This window comes from Saccostrea cucullata, unplaced genomic scaffold (genome assembly GCF_032062105.1).
Source record: "Saccostrea cucullata isolate Sc308-1 unplaced genomic scaffold, CSIRO_AGI_Scuc_v1 ctg7635, whole genome shotgun sequence".
NCBI classification, from domain to species: Eukaryota; Metazoa; Mollusca; class Bivalvia; order Ostreida; family Ostreidae; genus Saccostrea; species Saccostrea cuccullata.
Window position 1 is genome coordinate 44,739 of NW_026936221.1, and position 18,075 is coordinate 62,813.

Genomic DNA, 18,075 nt, shown 5'->3' on the forward strand with positions numbered 1-18,075 from the left:
GTCTCTATCTTTCACGGTTCATTTTTTTTAAAGATATAGCGAAGGTGAAAATTTGCAGAAAAAATATTTTAAGCATATAGGTCACAGTCAAGGTCACAAGGTCATTGACCTTGGTGTCAATTGAAAGAGCTTTATTATTGAAATGTGCGTACCAAATATGAAGTCTTTATCTTTCATGATTCAAAAGTTATGGCGAAGGTTCAAGTTTGCAAACAAAGAGACAAACAGACAGACAGACAGGGCAAAAACAATATACGGCCCGAATCTATCGATCCGGACGCATAAAAATAATCACTTAAATAAAGAAAAATAACTTTCTTACCCACAGAGGAAAATGTTTCTTTATTTCTTCCTGTACGCATGCGTAGATTTTAAAATAATTTTTAAAACATTCAAGAATTTATTCCTCGCTCAGAACTTTTGTACAGCAAGGGCTACGGCTTTCATCCTATATATTATTCTTGTGACAAGACCTTTCGTTGGATATCAACAACTTTGACCATTTGACCTTGGAGTTTGACCTACTTTTAACAAACTTTAACCTTGGCTACAACTTTTGAACAGTAAAGGCTACAGCTTTCATACTTCACATATCTTATCCTTGTGACAAGATCTTTCATTGGATATCAACAACTTTGACCCTTTGACGTTGGAGTTTGACTTACTTTTTACAGACTTTAACCTTGGTCATAACTTTTGGATAGTAAGGGCCAGCACTTTCATACTTCCCATATGTAATCTTTGAGACAAGGCCTTTCTTTACAAAACAAAACCTTGACCCTTTGACCTTGACCCAGGAGTTTGTCCTACCTTTAAAAACATTAACCTTTGTCATAACCTTTGAACAGGTGGTGCTAGGGTTTTATATTTCACATTTGTATTTCTTGTGAAAAGGCCTTATTTTAGGTATCAACATACCGTATATCCGGGGTTTTTTTTGCGTATTGAAAATTTTGTTAAAAAGGGATAGGATATTACATTTTTTATTCTGCGTGTTATTTTTTATGATTAAAGATTTTTTTGTTTAAAATGGTAATGTTTTTATGTCACATTATAGCTGACATAATTTATGCGTGTTTTACATTTTGCGAATCAAAAATGGTCGCAAAAATGCGAAAAGTAGAACATCGCGAAAAAAAACCGGATATACGGTATTTGATCTGCATTTGAGAAAGCTAAACCTTCGCTATGTTGCCATACGGGGGGATCAGTGTTTCACAAATACGTCTTGCTTTTATTTATTTGTTTTGTTTTATTGGGGGGTTAATTTCTAATTTAGATCTTACGTGGTCTTTCTTGCTTTCCAGAGCTTTGTAGATTGTAAAAATTTTGTAATACCGGTACATGAACTTTTATTTTCCATAATCTGTTAATTTATGATACAATTATCTTAAAAGAGAAACATAATTTTGATTCATTGTATAGGTCTAAACAAATTCATTCTTGTCGCTGTTTAATTTTTTACTTAAAATAAATTAACTACAAGTGTTTTAATTTGTCTCGTAATGAAATTGTTATTAATTGTCTTATCAGGAGACATATTTGAAAACTCTTCCCCAGGAGCCAGGAACAACTCAACGAGTCCATCATTCCTCTGCAAATATCTTCGGGCGAAAAAGTTATAATTAGTTCCCAGTATCTTAAGAAATATTTCTGGATCTGCTAACAGAATTGGCATTCAATGTATATTATAAGTCTAGCTTCTTATTATCATTACTGATAAAGACAAATAATGAATGCAAAACAAAATGAAAAGAAAACTCCTGAGCATACAGTTATAATTTTATTCAAATTTGCTTACAAAGTTCTTTTACAGCAACGCCATTACAAGGACGCACCACTGTATGAAAACAAAGACGTAAAAATAGTACGTCAAAAGTCTGTCATATCCTTCCGCCAAATCCTTCCAAGTGACTTTTTCCTTTCCTTCTTCAAAATTTTGCGTATTGTTACCTTCAGCCACATTACTCTTTTCAAAAACTACATCCACTTTCACAGATTTAGCTTTGACTTTAGTCTTGCTTTTTTTACAGACGCAGCACAGACATTGGAATCTCAAAATATTAAGCATAAAAACACAAGGACGTGAGACGGGTAACAGGGGATCTTTGAAATGAAAACGCATTGTAACAACAGCCAAAACGCATATCAATGTGCTCATAGCCATTGTTATGATTAAGAAGTAAGACATCAAAGACATTGGTTCTGAAGATTTGGGAATATTGTCACTGAGCAGTGTCATAAAAACGGCGAAAGACAAAAAGATTGTAATAGCATAAGATACACGTTCCCCACTTTCAATTGGTAAAACAAACACAAGAGGATTGAGTAAGGACAGAAGAAGGATTGGTGCTAACATGTTAATGACAAAATACAGAAACTTCCTCTCTAAAATTAATCCAATTTCAAGTAAATTATCATAATCAGCGAGTGCAGTCCGCTTCATCAATGTCCCTTTCAACGTCCACTGAGCATTCTCGGAGTAGTAGCTTGTGACCACTGTCGTTAAGTTATTGTGAGGAATTAATCTTGCTTCAGATGGCGAATATCCCCACAAAGCTATTGTGAAAGTGCACGATTGTGTGTCGAAAGGGAATCTGTACATGTCAACGTTGCACGAAGTCTGAAGTAGACCTGCTGGTACCCATGTCACTTGGCCAGAATAAGAAATTCTGCCCAAGAAATCCTCGTCCCCAATGGCTTCCATCTTTTTGGCTGGGTCAAGCAAAAATATGTTTGGGACCCATAGTCTCTGTTTGGGAACAGGGAGATGTTCGATGCCACCATAGTTGCTTGGTATCCAGGTCAGTCGAAAATCATGCCAAAACAACGTAAAACTACTAACAATGGACAGAACTCCTGAAACTTCATCGAAATCATTTACTGAGAAAACAATAGGGCTAACGGAGACCTCTAAAGTTTCTGACATGTTCTCTTTTGGTCGGATTTCTGTTGAGTAGTTCTGAAACACATCCTGGAGAAGTGATTTGGCGTCCGAATACGGATACCCATGGACAGATGTTGACAAAATTCCACTGATCAACAGCAGAGAAAAATAAAAACAAGCAGATTCTACTTTCATAATCCTCTCAAGCAGTCTATGTGGAGAATTAAGCCAGCTGCATTTAAATGGTCGACTGTGAAAAATATTTTGATTTTTATTTCAAGCACAATATATCTAATACTCTTTTCCGCATGATCACTTTTAAATAGTATTTCAAAATGATCAATGATGTTAGATTTCTACTATGTATTAATAAAACAAAGATCTGCTCAACAATTATCAGAGAGCAATATTTGCTTTTCAGTTATCGCCAGAAGAATAACCTCATAATAATTGAAATAAAACCTTTTTACTGTAAATTAATGTTGACACCCTCTTTGGTTCCTCTGAATGCTTGCATATTTCCATATAGGAAAAGATTCTTTTGATTAGTTAATTAAACTTAAGTGAAAAAGTAAAGACATGTAATTAAGAGGAAAATCTTTTTACATTTATGTAAAGTTGGTGTTGTAATCCAATAACTTTGCGGTTAAAATACAGCTTTAGACTATTCCGATTACACAGATTTAGTCTTAGCTTATAAATATTATCAGCTTATCTGGTATTCTAGCTGAGTCAAGCAATTAAATTATGTATTTTATCTAGTGAGGTAAATTATGAACTTTATTGAAGCATTGAAGATTAATTTTTGATGTTATCCGTAATATACTACCATTTTAAACTCCACATCAAATCCATCGTAAAATTATTCAATGTTATGGCATAGTTTGTAATGAATCTTTTTTTCCACATGATCTTTTTCGTTTTAACCATATAACCTTATGCACACATTCATTAACCTGAAGTTAATCAAAGAAACACTTTATTTGATGTACACAGATGGATATAGGGCCTGTTTTCGCTGAATATGATTAATTGGTTAACCAATGGCTTTTTATTTCAAATATTCCTTGGCTTTCAAAAACAAAATAATCTCAATATATATAATTCCCTGCGAACATGACCAATCTTAATATGCCTGTTAATACACATGTACTCCTGTTTCGTAAAAGAAGGAGATAACAAAAAACGATTTGTGGTAGTGAATTGAAATACATATATATTAGCATAACCTTTGGGATATCAATTAATCTTTTGCATGTAAGTTAACTGTATTAAAGACTCTTCTTTTCTTATTATACAAGCATGTAGCTACTGATTCCTCGAAAAGGACAATGCATTTGACAAAACCCCACAGAAATGCATGCTTTAATCATGTTAATACTGAACCTGAAAATCACTTTTCGAGTACTCCCCATATAAAATTAAACACGAATTTTATAAGAAAATATAGGGTATATTGCTGTTATCCCGTTCCGTCAGTCCGTCCATCTCTTACAATATCTTCTTCCTAATCATACGCTTACTTTCAAACAGAAGCCAACTCATCTTAATGACTAAATTACATCTGAAATGATTATAAGCACCAAAATATACTCCATGTTTTGAGTTCCCTATGCCCTATATCTACATGTTATCTTTAACATCTCCATAGCCTCACTTTGACGTCACTTAACGGTGAGAGTTTCTCCGTGTATATCTCAAAAATTATACCTTGAGTATACATGAAAATGACATTCAAATCAATTTCACAGTTGGCTTAGTAGAAAAAACACGGAGAAATAGTGAAATATTGTACTAAGATGTATCAAAATCAAATAAAAGTGTGGAAGGAAGTGGTACTTCGAAAATTTTTAAACAGGCTTATCATACAATCTCATCAAGTATATTTTATTAACGACCAGTACAACAGTAATTAACAGACACAAGCACACAAAAAACACACAATGAATAAGAAAGCAGTTCAACATGTTCAATAGAACATTTAAAAATGATATACTAGTAATCAACGCACAGTTTCAACAATTTCCGAACTTAATTAATAAATGGTTTTGAACTCAGCCTACGTTCGAAAAAAAAACAACTTTTGAACAATTAATACCTGTAATCTTATTAAACAATTTCACACTGCCAATACCACTCCAAGGATAAGCCACTGTAGAAATACCAGAACGTAAAAGTAGTTCGTTAGTATTTTATCATATCCCTTCGCCAAAATTTTCCAAGTGACTTTTTCCTCTTTTTCATCATCTTCTATACTTTTGTCAACGGCTATTTTACTTTTTACAAAAACTATATCCAATTTCGAGGACGTGTCAGTGACTTTAGACTTCTTTTCACGTTTTCTACAAATACGACATAGGCATCGGAGTCTCAAAACATCCAGCATGAAAACACATTTACTTGAAACTGGCAATTTAGGATTTTTGAAATGGAGTTGCATTGTGACAACAGCCAAAACGCATATTAAAGTACTCATAGACATCGTTACTATTAAAAAGTAAGACATTAAAGACATAGGCTCAGACGATTTAGGCATACTGTCGCTGAGCAAAGTCATAAATACGGCAAAAGATAAGAAGATGGTTATAGCATAGGACACACGTTCTCCACTTTCAACCGGTAATGCAAACACAAGAGGGTTGAGTAAGGACAATAAAAGAATTGGTGCTAACATGTTTATGACGAAATATAGGGATTTCCTTTTCAGAATCAACTGTAATTCGATTAAACTATCATATCCTCCAAGTGCAGATGGTTTCATAACAGTCTTTTCTAACGTCCACTGAGCATTTGACGTGTAATAAGTCGTATCCATGGTTGTGAAATTGCTAAAAGGTGTTAATTTAGCTTCAAATTGTGAATATCCCCACAAAACTAATGTAAAAGAGCATGTCTGTACATCAAAAGGAAATTTATACATGTCAACGTTGCACAAGGTCTGAATTAAACCCCCTGGTACCCATGACACCATACCCGAATTTGAAATTCTGCCTATGAAGTCGTTACTTCCAATTGCTTCCATTTTATTAGCTGGATCAATCAGAAAGACGTTAGGCACCCATAACATCTCTTTAGGCACAGGAATATCCTGGATGCCACCATAGTTGTTGGGTGTCCAGGACAACCGAAAATCATGCCATGTCAAGAAAAATCCACACACAATGGACATTACACCAGAGACTTCATCGAACTCATTCACTGAAAACATGAACGGCAAAAGAGAAACTTCTAACACTTCAGACAAGTTCTCTTTGGGGCGGATTTTTGTTGAGTAGTTCTTGAAGACATCCTGGAGAAGAAAATCGGCATCTGAATACATAAAGCCATATACAGATGTCAACGTTGTTCCAATGGTTAACACAAAACACCAACACAACAAAGAATTCTTCGTCATTTTTCTCTTCAGAAACGTTATATGGCTGAAACTGGTTAATGTTCAAAAATATATCTAATTTTTTTTATAAGCCCAATATTTAATCCCTTTTCTTCAGTTGATCATGTTTAAATACTTTTTCAAAACAACTCCTCTTGAAATTCAGTCGTCTCATTGTGTTGTCAAAGGAAAACAAAAATGTCTCTTTAAAAATGTTGAGACAACTAAGGGTAATTAGAATGCAATCACCTTAAGAGAATAAGCACATCCATTTCTTCTGTAGTGATTATATACATTTTTACAATAAGCTGAAGAAATGTTATTCATTTCCTCATTATACAAACTTTTCCACTGAATCTTCGTAAAATCACGACAAATTTCTTTCCCATATCTCTAAACACGACGGGGAATATTCGATGTTGAAACTGAGAATATAAGCTCTCGACTTTTGCAAAATATGGACCTACGTCAAGAAGTAATAAGAGGGTTATTCAGAGATAATCCCAACACTTCTTTAGCTTATGGATCTAACATTAGCAGATCAACGATTAAATGGAGAGAAGTCTCCGACATTTAATCTCATCATTATCATTAGTACAGTGATGAGCATTGAACATATCGACACCAGTTATGCAATAATCGCAATTAAATTATAAAATACCCAACATATTTTAAATGGTATTCTTTCGTTAACCAGAATATAAAGCAATGATCGAATTTCTTTGGAATGAAGCCTCCTTCAAATAATAGGAATTACATCGGTCTATTTATCTGATCTACTAATGGATCTTTATTTACATGTTCTCTTTGATTGCATCTGGTTAATCACTTAATCATCATACGTGAACGTATTTATCAAAACTGCACATCAGTAAATTATCTTAAAGGTGGAAAAACAAACGGATGGAGAACGCCTAAATGGGAAGGAATGGCCGGGGTATTAAACCAATCTTTATTCGCGTGAAAGGAATATTCGCGAGTTTCGCGACCTTCTTAATCCCTCGAATATTAATTGCTGCTTACCAATGAATTTGCTTTGTGTTAAAATAGAATGTCCCCTCCGAGGCGAAAATTAATTTTCGCGGATTGATTTCAATCTGACAATTCACGAATAAAAGATGACGCGAATAAAAAAGTGTTTACAGCATGTACATGACTGTATTATACTATTTAGAATACTGTAGAAAAATAAGTTTTAATGCACCCCTTCAACAGTTGTGTTTGATAATTTTATTTTCATTCAAGACTTTGTGTTTGATATTATAGTGTAAAATTGGTACGGTTTATGACAAGGAAACAGAAAAAATCACGTGCGTGGGCTAGTCTAGTCTGGGGCGAAACATTGGATAGTTTATTAAGTATCGGACATTCAAGCAAGGGATCTTTTACAAAATAGTCAAATCAAATTATTAAATAAATGAAAACATTGTACTAAAACAGAGAGATTTGCTTTTGTGAGGACGGTGTTGACAAATTTTAAATAACATTACCACATGTAACATTCATGTGAGAAAAATCTAAAAAATGTCATTTTATATCATTCACAAGGGAAGTAGTGCATTTTAGAAGAAATTCTATATTGACGATAATAAATTACACTGTGTTTAACAGTATTAAAATAAGATGCGTTTGTTAAACACTATGCTCCTGGCGGCAACAAAGTTCGTAAAAAGCTATTTTTGGCATATAGGTCAGAGTCAAAGTCATGCATTGACCTTGATATCATTTGAAAAGGCTTAATGAGTGGAGTAGGAGACACATAAAAATATGTCCCTAACTTTATTAGTTCAAAAGTTATGGCGAAGGACAAAGTTTGAAGACAAAAAAATATTTTTAGCATAAGGGTCCGAGTCAAGGTCACAAAGTCATTGTTCTTGGTATTACTGGAAAGAACTTAATTGATAGAGTATGCATACCAAATTTAAAATCTTTATCTTCAAAAGTTACGGCGAAGGTTAACATTTGCAGAAAAAATTCTATTTTAGCATATAGGTCACAGTCTAGGTCATGAAGTCATTGGTCTCATTTGAAAGAACTTTATTAGTGGAGTATGAATACCAAATGTGAAGTTTCTATCTTTCATGATTCAAAAGGTATAGCGAAGGTTAATTTTGCAGACAAATGGACAGACAGGAAAAAACAATATACTCCTCGGATCTCTTGATCCGGACGCATAAAAGTCTGAGAAATTTGCATCAAAATTTAACAGATATAGCAAATGATACCCAGAAAAAGACAGTAAAAAAATAGAAGTAGTACATTAATACTCTATCATAGGCACGCGCCACACTTTTATAAGTGGTAACATTGTCCAATTCATCACTTTCTCTGTTTTCCGATTTACTAGTTCCTACACTAGTCTTCACAAACACTACATCTTTGACTTCATTTTCTGCACCAATCCTAGCAGATCCGGATTTTTTCTTCTTACAACAATTAAATATAAAATGGAGTTGAAGAAGTTTTAAAACATTCCGTAATTTTCTAGAAACTTTTGCTTCTGGTTCTTTTAAATGAAGATACATAGTGAATATTGTTAAAATAGTCATGAGTGTGCTCAAACACATCGTAAAAATCAAAAAGTAAGACAGAAGAGCCATAGGTTCTGATGATTTTGGCATGTTCTCACTGAGTAAAGTCATAAATACAGCAAAAGATAAGAAAATCGTAATTGCATAGGAAATGCGTTCTCCGCTATCCATAGGTAAAACAAACACCAATGGATTCAGAAAGGATAGGAGAAGAATCGGGGCCAACATGTTGAGAATGAAATATAGAGACTTTCTTTTCAGAGTCATCGTGATGCGTATCCGACACTGGTATTGTCCAAGATTTGACTGGGCCATGTGAGTCTTTATCAAATCCCACTGGCCATTTTTGTTGTAGAAAGAAGTGTCTACATTAGTGACATTATTCCATGGAAGCAAGATGGCATCTTCAGGGGTATATCCCCAGAGCATAAAATTAAGCGAGCATTCCTGTGTGTCGAACGGAAACCTGAACATGTCAATGCTACAAATGGAAGTAAGTAGTCCACCTGGCACCCATGACATGTTGCCATCCGAATACATCCTTCCGAGAAAATCGCCATCTCCGATAGCTTCCATTTTATTGGCAGTGTCTATCAGAAACAGCCTTGGGGCCCAAATCTTTTTGAGTGGAACGGGCAAGTTGTCCAGTCCTCCGTAAGTGCTCGGCGACCACGCGAGGCGAAAATCATTCCATTCCAGTCTGAAGGCGGCTACCACTGACAGTATTCCGGATATTTCATCTAAATTGTTCAGTGATATTAGATAAACATAAATGCCCACTTTTGTTGGTTCGGACAGATTCGTCTGAGGACGTAAATCAGGATTATAATTCCCAAATAAGTTTTGGTAAAGAGAGGAACTGTCTGAAAACATTGCTCCCTGAACTCGTGTTCCAAATATAATGCAAATGAGAAACATGGAAGAAATAAACCACATCGTCTTCATCTGTGTCTTCGTAAAATTCTCCAATCTAATAACTCCTGATGTTATTTGTCAGACAGGCAGAATAAATAGGACATTTATATAATCAACTGCATATTTCAAAATCAGATCAAATGTTAAAGCCCGCTTTAACATTGATCCCAATCAATGTGAGGATTAATGAAAAAACACCCAGAGGTGACCATGCCAAGTAGAAGGCATGAAAACAAAAAGTGTAAGGTCATATACCTGAACATTTAAAGGAAATAAGAAACAAATTGTACTTAATTGATAGTGTAAAGAGATTAATTCCTTGTGAAAGATCTTAAGTCAAAGTTTTTACAACATTAAAATCATATAGCATTTGAAATATTCATGTTTAAGAAATAAGGGTCATTTCACATTTGTTGTAGCTTAAATTGTAATCTTATTTCATTAAATGTCCCAATTTCGCTATCATTTGAGAAGCGAAAGCGGAAGATCTAATTTTAATTAGATTGCTACTATTATAACCTTTTACATTTTCAAGTTCCAAAACAAAAATAAAACATGGGTCGTTGTATTTATATATCCAACTAAAATATGCATTTATATGCTTTCAATAAGAAATACATAAATCTTCTTAGTTGATCAGTTTTAAATATTTTTAAGCCCCCGTAAAAACGAAGTTTTGGGAGTATAAAGTTTTTTTCGTGTCCGTCCGTCTGTCTGTCTAGCTGTCTCTCTGTTTGTCTGTTTGTCCACAAAAATTTTAAACTTGCCCATAACTTTTGATTTAGTGGAGCTATGACTTTCATACTTCACGTGTGTATTCCTTGTGACAAGACCTTTCTTTGGGTACCACCAAATTTGACCTTGACCTTTGAGTTTTACCCACTTTTACAAAAAATCTCAAATTATTACTTTTGCCATACCTTTTGAACATTAGATACCAGGACATTTATACTACACATATATATTCTCTGAGGAAATTTCATTGGGTGCCAACAACCATGACCTTTTGACCTTGACCTTGGAGATTTCCGTCCTTGTAAAAACTAGAACTGTCCAATAGGGACAAATACCCCCGCGGGTTTTTCAGAGTAGGTGCAATTTCACAAATATTTATGGATCTATTAAGAGGTGTTCACTATTTTCTTAGAAACAATTGGAGTCTCCACAAACATACATATACGCACATATCTTTCATGTGGGACATGAATCACTTGATATTTAAAAAATATATATATTTTAAAAATATATATATTTTAAAATAATATGTATTTTTAAAATATATATATTTTAAAAATATATCAATTTAACTAATTAATCTTCAAAACTTAACCTTTACCAAACAGATTTTAGAAATAGGAGACTGCATGGCCATCAAATGACAAATGCTATTTAAACTGACCAGCACTTCTGTCCAATTCCCAAAGGATTCAGATAAGAGCTGCTTCATCAGAGATATGCTCTAACAGAAATGATTGAGACAGCTAGCTTCCCTACATAGAACTCATTAATTAATCTTTGACTGGAAGCATGTCCACTAATTACTATCATGGGATGAATGGATCTTAACTTTCTCCTTTGTAATGCAATCGAAATGCACAATTGCATGTTTCATTCTTAAATTAAATCTGAAAACAAAGATTTTGTATAACTTTGTTACAAAGATTTATACTGAAAAAAATTTGTGTAATCTTGATGCATCATTTTGAATAAGGTTCCTGCATGATTATTAGATTTTTAGGGGCTATCTACCAATTTTTTTTACATACTTGATTCATTTGGATTTGATATCAGACTAAAAGTTTCAATCTGAAATTCGCATGGAGAATGGGCATGGGAAATGATTCCAAAAACACCCCCCTCCCCCCACACACACAATATGATTAGTTTTAATTATATTACACGAAATCAATTAAGTTTATTATACAACTTCATAGTGTATTATACAATATCCAATTAGTTTGAAGTTGCTTTTTCTCAAATTCATTAAATAAGTTAGGCTAGTCACTAAAACAATTTTAGACTGAATCCTTAGCCCAGTTCCCAAGAGACAGATAACTGCTTGATCTACCAGTTAGCTCCTTACACTAAACTAATTAATTTCTCTCTAACTTGACATGCAATTTTCTGTTATCAAAATTCTCCTTGACCAGTGCTTGATAATTATACCCATGGGAGAGGTAGATTTTCTCTTATAAAATAACATTTGTTATGGATTGCTGTAAAGTATATAATGAAATTTTTTTTTTCTTAATTTAACATGTTTTAAATAGGGATATTGCAACAGTCTTACATTGTTGAGATTGTGTAATTCAAAAGTAAAAGATAGTGTTTTCTTTTTTAATTTTACTTTAATTACTAGTAAAGGTCACAGTGACCTTGAAATAGGTCAGGACACACCCTCTACCCAAGATGCATAAATTGGCCAAGTTTGATGATTGTAAGTCTAACAGTTCTCCAGTTATAAGCCAAACAAAACAACAAAATAAAAAACAAAAAATGCCTGTAAAATGCACAAAAATCATCCAATCATGATGAAAATAACAGGTGCAAAGCTTCATATGGTGAAAAATAAGTGTGCAAGTTTTCAGACAAATCCATCCAATAGTTTCTGAGAAATGGTCCGGACGAAATCTTGTCTACAGACAGATGGACAGACGGACAAGCTGATTTCAATATACCCCCCTAAACTTCGTTTGCAGGGGTATAAAAACTTTAACCTTGGCCATAACTTTTGAATAGTAAGGGATAGGGCTTTCATACTTCACATATTTAATCCTTGTGAATTTTGACCCTTTGACCTTGACTTTGGAGTTTGACCTTCTTTTATAAAGCAAAGCTTGACATAACTTTTAAAGAGTTAAGGCTAGTGCTTTCATACTTTAAATATTTAATCCTCGTGACAAGACCTTTCATTTGATAGCAAGACCTTTGACCCTTTGATCTTCGTCTTGGAGTTTGACGTACTTTTTAAAATTTTTAACCTTAGCTAGGGCTTTCATACTTCACATATGTATTTCTTGGCAAGAACTTTCATTGGATACCAATTATCTTGATCTTTTGACCTTGACCTTGGAGATTTACTTACTTATGAAAAATCTTTAACATTTACTTTCATATTTCAGAATTGTATTTCCAGTGAGTTTGCATTTAAGAATATTTAAATCTTCGCTATGTTGCCAGACGAGGGCATCAGTGTTTCAAAAACACATCTTGTTTTTCAAAAAATCCTTCTTGATATTCAGTTGTCTCATTTTGCATCCAAAGAAAATAAAATGTCTCTTTAAAAATGTTCAGACAGGTATGGGTAATTAGAATTCAATCACTCTAAAATTATAAGCACTTCTTCTGAAGAAAGTAAAAACACTTTAACAATAAGCATTTTATTTCCTTATTGCACAAAATTTCCACGGTATCTTCGTAGAACTAGGACATTTCTTTGCCATTTTTCTGAACATGATTTACATGTTTACATGTTAACATATGATGTTTTAAACTGAGAATATAAACACTTGTCTTCTGTACAAAATAGACTTACGTCAAGACGATAGGAGAAGGTTCTTCATAGATACTCCCCAAACATTGTCCCCCTATGGTTATAGTATTAGCAGATCAACGATAAAATACAGAGAAGAGTCTTCGGCATTTCATCTCATCATTATCATAATACTGATGAGCAAAGAATGTACCGACATGAGTTTTGCAATGTTCGCAATCAAATTATAAAATACCAAACATATTTTTTAAAGTGTATTCTTATGTTATCTAGTATAAGAAGCAATGATCGAATTTCTTTGGAATAAAGCCTTCCTCAAATAAGAGGAATTACATCGGTCTGTATTATATATCTGATCTACTAACATGACTAATTCATCTCTTATTTCATCTCCTCTTTAATTGCATCTAGTAAATTGCTTTATCATCAAACATGAACATACCATAACAAGAGGCCCAGGGGCCACATCGCTCACCTGAGCAAATCGGCTAGGAAAAAGCACAGATCAGATCAGAACAGAAAAGTTCACTGAAGGGAGGGAGGCTTGAATTTTAATACTACTTGAGATTGTCTTCATATTAATACAGCATATGACTTTGCTGTTCTTGATAAAAAGATTTTTTGAAAACATTTTCTTCCTATATATAACTTCATAATAATTTGAATTTGATTCCTCATTGTTTCCCTCTCTACCCCAAAGGGCCATGATTTGAATAAATTTATATCTTCAATACATGAGGCTGCTTAAATGTCAATATGACTAAACATAGCTTTTCTGTTCTTAGGATTTTTTCCTTTATTTTTCTAAGTAAAACTTTGATCCACCATTGTGGCCCCATCCTACCCTTGGGGGTTATGATTTGAACAAATTTAAATCTACACTACCCGAAAATGCTTCCATATAAATACTAGTATTACTAAACACGGTTTTGCTATTCTTGGGAAGATTATATATATATATATATATATATATATATATATATTAATGTAAAACTTGGATCCCCCATTGTGGCCCACCTATCCCTGGGGGTTATGATGTGAACAAACTAGAATCTATACTACCTGAGGATGATTCCACATAAGTAAATTATATCTAATCATGGCTTTGAAGTACTTGAGAAGACGATTTTAAAATATTTCCCTATCTAGTCCAATGTAGAACTTTGATCAGCCATTTTGCCCCTCCCCAACCCCCAGGGGTCATGATTTGAATAAACTTGAATCTACACTACCTGACGATGGTTTAACATAAATTTCATCTTTCCTGGCCCAGTGATTCCTGAGAAGAAGATTTTTAAAGATTTTTCCTATACATTCCTATATAAAATTTTGATTGGCCATTGCGGAACCACCCTACCCACAGGGGTCATGATTTGAACAAACTTGAATCCACGCTACATGAGGATGCTTCCACATGAGTTTCATCTTTCCTGGCCCATTGAGTCTTGAGAAGAAGATTTTTAAAGATTTTCCTTATATACTCCTATGTAAAACTTTGATCAGCCATTGTGGCCCCAACCTACTGGGGGTCATGATTTGAACAAACTTGAATCTACAATACCTGAGGATGCTTCCACATGAGTTTCATCTTTCCTGGCCTAGTGGTTCTTGAGAAGAAGATTTTTGAAAAATGCCATTAATGTTTCACTAATTCATAATTATCTCCCCTTGGAAATGGGCCTGGCCCTTCATTTGAACAAACTTGAATCCCCTTCACCTAAGGATACTTTGTGGCAAGTTTGGTTGAAATTGCCCCAGTAGTTCTTGAAAAGAAGATGAAAATGTGAAAAATTTATGACGATGCCGACAACGCCAACGGAAAAATTTTGATCAGAAAAGCTCACTTGAGCCTTGGCTTAGTTGAGCTGCAAACTAAAAACTGTGCATCAGTTACCCAAAACAAATGAATGGAAAAGGCCTAAATTTGAAGAAATGGCCGGGGTGTCACTTATTTTTCCGATATATGTATATGTACATTATTAATTATTCAATATACTGTAGAAAACTTTTTGAATGTGCCCCCTCAAAAGTTATGTCTGATAATTTTGTTTTCACCAAAACTTTTGCTTCATGAGGGATATGGAGATAACGAAAAGTATTCAATATCAAAGTTAAAAAAAACGATAACAAATAGGAACACAGCAAACATTGGCCTCCGAAACATCAGAGGTGGGATCAGGTGCCATGGACAAGTGAGCATCCCCTGCCGACCGGTCACTACCGCCATGTGCTCCCTGTCATGATATTATATTGAAAAATTTGAATTCTTTATGCCAGTGAAACTTATAAAAAAGAATTTCTCATCATACAAATACTAAACCAATCTGGGGCAAAACACAGGATGTTATTGAGTATTGGGTTCCAGCAAGGGACGTTTAACGATTTAACAAAGAGTCTTTTTACACAACAGTCAAATTATATTCTTAAGAATATCCTCCGCCAGGAAGGATAACTCCAAAAATTGATATTTAATTTGAAATGCATCAAAATGAAGCTTGAATTTTTTTTTTCATGCAACAATTTTCATTTTATTCATCTTCATAAGATTCAAGATTTTTGGAAGTCTAGGAAAAGGTCTTAAAAGTTGACATTTGTACCCTATAATAGGAAAAAAATTAATACAGTTTTAGAGAAATAAGATTTATGGATACCTGAATAACATCACCTCCTTATTAAAGACAAGACATAACATTCAGTAAAGGAATAGAAGAGGTCATTTATTTATTTTTTTTAACCCAACCTTAGATATCAATGCTTATAAGCATGATATGGAATTAGAAGTGATTTGAGGTGTCTTGCAATGATAACAAAGTCATTTACACTATGTAATATAGAATACATGACGGAAATAGAAGACAAAAAATACCACATAAGTATAAAAATCATGACATTTGCTAAGAATGTCTGGATATCTATCGTTTTTTGACCTAAAATATATTTGTTGATCAATTTCCAATTAGAAAATGCATTGCTTATATTCCTATTTCCTTTTTCCGCAAAAATATTGGAAATTTGACAATTTTCCCTATATAATATAATTAACTTTAATCTTTAACTTTAAAGAAATACTGTGGATAAATTTACATAGGAACTTTGTGGATTCAAAGATACTTTAATGAGTATTTTTGATTACTTAACTGCTAATTTTATAAACCTGAGGTTCGTGCTACGTTAATAAAAATTAATGTCTTGTACTTAAATAGATATTTACATAAGGCGAGGATGATGTGAACAAAATAACATTATCATATAACTTTCATGTGAGAAATATGTCAAAAATCATATATCATTTACATGAGTAGCAGTGCATCTTTTAAGGAATTCTATATAACGAAAATAAATTACATATGTGTGTTGAACAGTTTTAAAAACGTCTATGAAACATTCATCAAAATTGAACCGAAACAGCGTATGATATCCAGAAAAAGAAAGTAAAGAAATAGAAGTAGTACATTAATACTCTATCATAGGCACGAGCCACACTTTTATAAGTCGTAACATTGTCTAATTCATCACTTTCTCTGTTTTCAAGTTTAGTAGTCCCTACACAAGTCTTCACAAACACTACATCTTTGACTTCATTTTCTGCACCAACGCTAGCAGATCCTGATTTTTTCTTCTTACAACAATTAAATATAAAACGGAGTTGAAGAAGTTTTAAAACATTCAGTACTTTTCTAGAAACTTTTGCTTCTGGTTCTTTTAAATGAAGACACATAGTGAATATTGTTAAAATAGTCATGAGTGTGCTCAAACACATCGTAAAAATCAAAAAGTAAGAAAGAAGAGCCATAGGTTCTGATGATTTTGGCATGTTGTCACTGAGTAGAGTCATAAATACAGCAAAAGATAAGAAAATCGTAATTGCATAGGAAATGCGTTCACCGCTATCCATAGGTAAAACGAACACCAATGGATTTAGAAGGGATAGGAGAAGAATTGGGGCCAACATGTTGAGAATGAAATATAGAGACTTTCTTTTCAGAGTCATCGTGATGCGTATCAGAGTCTGGGATGGACCAAGATTTGACTGGGCCAAGTAAGTCTTCATCAAATCCCACTGGCCATTTTTGTTGAAAAAAGAAGTGTCTACATTTGTAACATTATTCCATGGAAGCAAGATGGCATCTTCAGAAGTATATCCCCAGAGCGTAAACTTAAGTGAGCATTCCTGCGTGTCAAACGGAAATCTGAACATGTCAATGCTACATTGGGAAGTAAGTAGTCCACCTGGCACCCATGACATGGTGCCATCAGAATACATCCTTCCGAGAAAGTCGCCATCTCCGATAGCTTCCATTTTATTGGCAGTGTCTATCAGAAACAGCCTTGGGGCCCAAATCTTTTTGAGTGGAACGGGCAAGTTGTCCAGTCCTCCGTAAGTGCTCGGCGACCACGCGAGGCGAAAATCATTCCATTCCAGTCTGAAGGCGGCTACCACTGACAGTATTCCGGATATTTCATCTAAATTGTTCAGTGATATTAGATAAACATAAATGCCCACTTTTGTTGGTTCTGACAGATTCGACTGAGGGCGTAAATCTGGATTATAATTCCCAAATAAGTTTTGGTAAAGAGAGGAACTATCTGAAAACATTGCTCCCTGAACACTTGTTCCAAATAAAATATAAATGAAAAACACTGAAGAAATAAACCACATCGTCTTCATCTGTGTCCTCGTAAAATTCTCCAATCTAATAAATCTGGAAGTTATTTGTCAGACACGCAGGTTAAATAGGACATTTATATAATCAACTACATATTTTAAGATCAGATCACATGTTAAAGCACGCTTTGACATTGATCCCAATCAATGTGAGGATTAATGAAAAACACCTAGAAGTGACCGTGCGAAGTAGAAGGAATGAAAACAAAA

General features: G+C 33.9%; 4 protein-coding genes across 4 annotated transcripts; all 4 read right to left on the reverse strand.

Moving 5' to 3' along the window:
* Positions 1-1,800: 1,800 nt before the first annotated feature.
* On the reverse strand, positions 1,801-3,108 carry LOC134245014 (neuronal acetylcholine receptor subunit alpha-3-like). Its single transcript, XM_062727263.1, has one exon. The coding sequence runs from the start codon at positions 3,080-3,082 to the stop codon at positions 1,811-1,813; it is 1,272 nt and encodes a 423-aa protein (XP_062583247.1). The 5' UTR covers positions 3,083-3,108; the 3' UTR covers positions 1,801-1,810.
* Positions 3,109-4,901: 1,793 nt separating this feature from the next.
* Positions 4,902-6,281, reverse strand: LOC134245015 (acetylcholine receptor subunit beta-type unc-29-like). The gene has a single exon (XM_062727264.1). The coding sequence runs from the start codon at positions 6,279-6,281 to the stop codon at positions 5,007-5,009; it is 1,275 nt and encodes a 424-aa protein (XP_062583248.1). The 3' UTR covers positions 4,902-5,006.
* A 2,174-nt stretch (positions 6,282-8,455) lies between these two features.
* On the reverse strand, positions 8,456-9,727 carry LOC134245007 (neuronal acetylcholine receptor subunit alpha-3-like). Its single transcript, XM_062727258.1, has one exon. It carries the CDS (start codon positions 9,725-9,727, stop codon positions 8,456-8,458), a length of 1,272 nt encoding a protein of 423 aa, XP_062583242.1.
* Positions 9,728-16,587: 6,860 nt separating this feature from the next.
* Positions 16,588-17,859, reverse strand: LOC134245008 (neuronal acetylcholine receptor subunit alpha-6-like). The gene has a single exon (XM_062727259.1). The coding sequence runs from the start codon at positions 17,857-17,859 to the stop codon at positions 16,588-16,590; it is 1,272 nt and encodes a 423-aa protein (XP_062583243.1).
* Positions 17,860-18,075: the final 216 nt, after the last annotated feature.

Bases quoted from the DNA above. Each gene is read 5' to 3' on its own strand.
- LOC134245014 (XM_062727263.1), bottom strand. From the start codon at position 3,082: ATGAAAGTAGAATCTGCTTGTTTTTATTTTTCTCTGCTGTTGATCAGT.
- LOC134245015 (XM_062727264.1), bottom strand. From the start codon at position 6,281: ATGACGAAGAATTCTTTGTTGTGTTGGTGTTTTGTGTTAACCATTGGA.
- LOC134245007 (XM_062727258.1), bottom strand. From the start codon at position 9,727: ATGTGGTTTATTTCTTCCATGTTTCTCATTTGCATTATATTTGGAACA.
- LOC134245008 (XM_062727259.1), bottom strand. From the start codon at position 17,859: ATGTGGTTTATTTCTTCAGTGTTTTTCATTTATATTTTATTTGGAACA.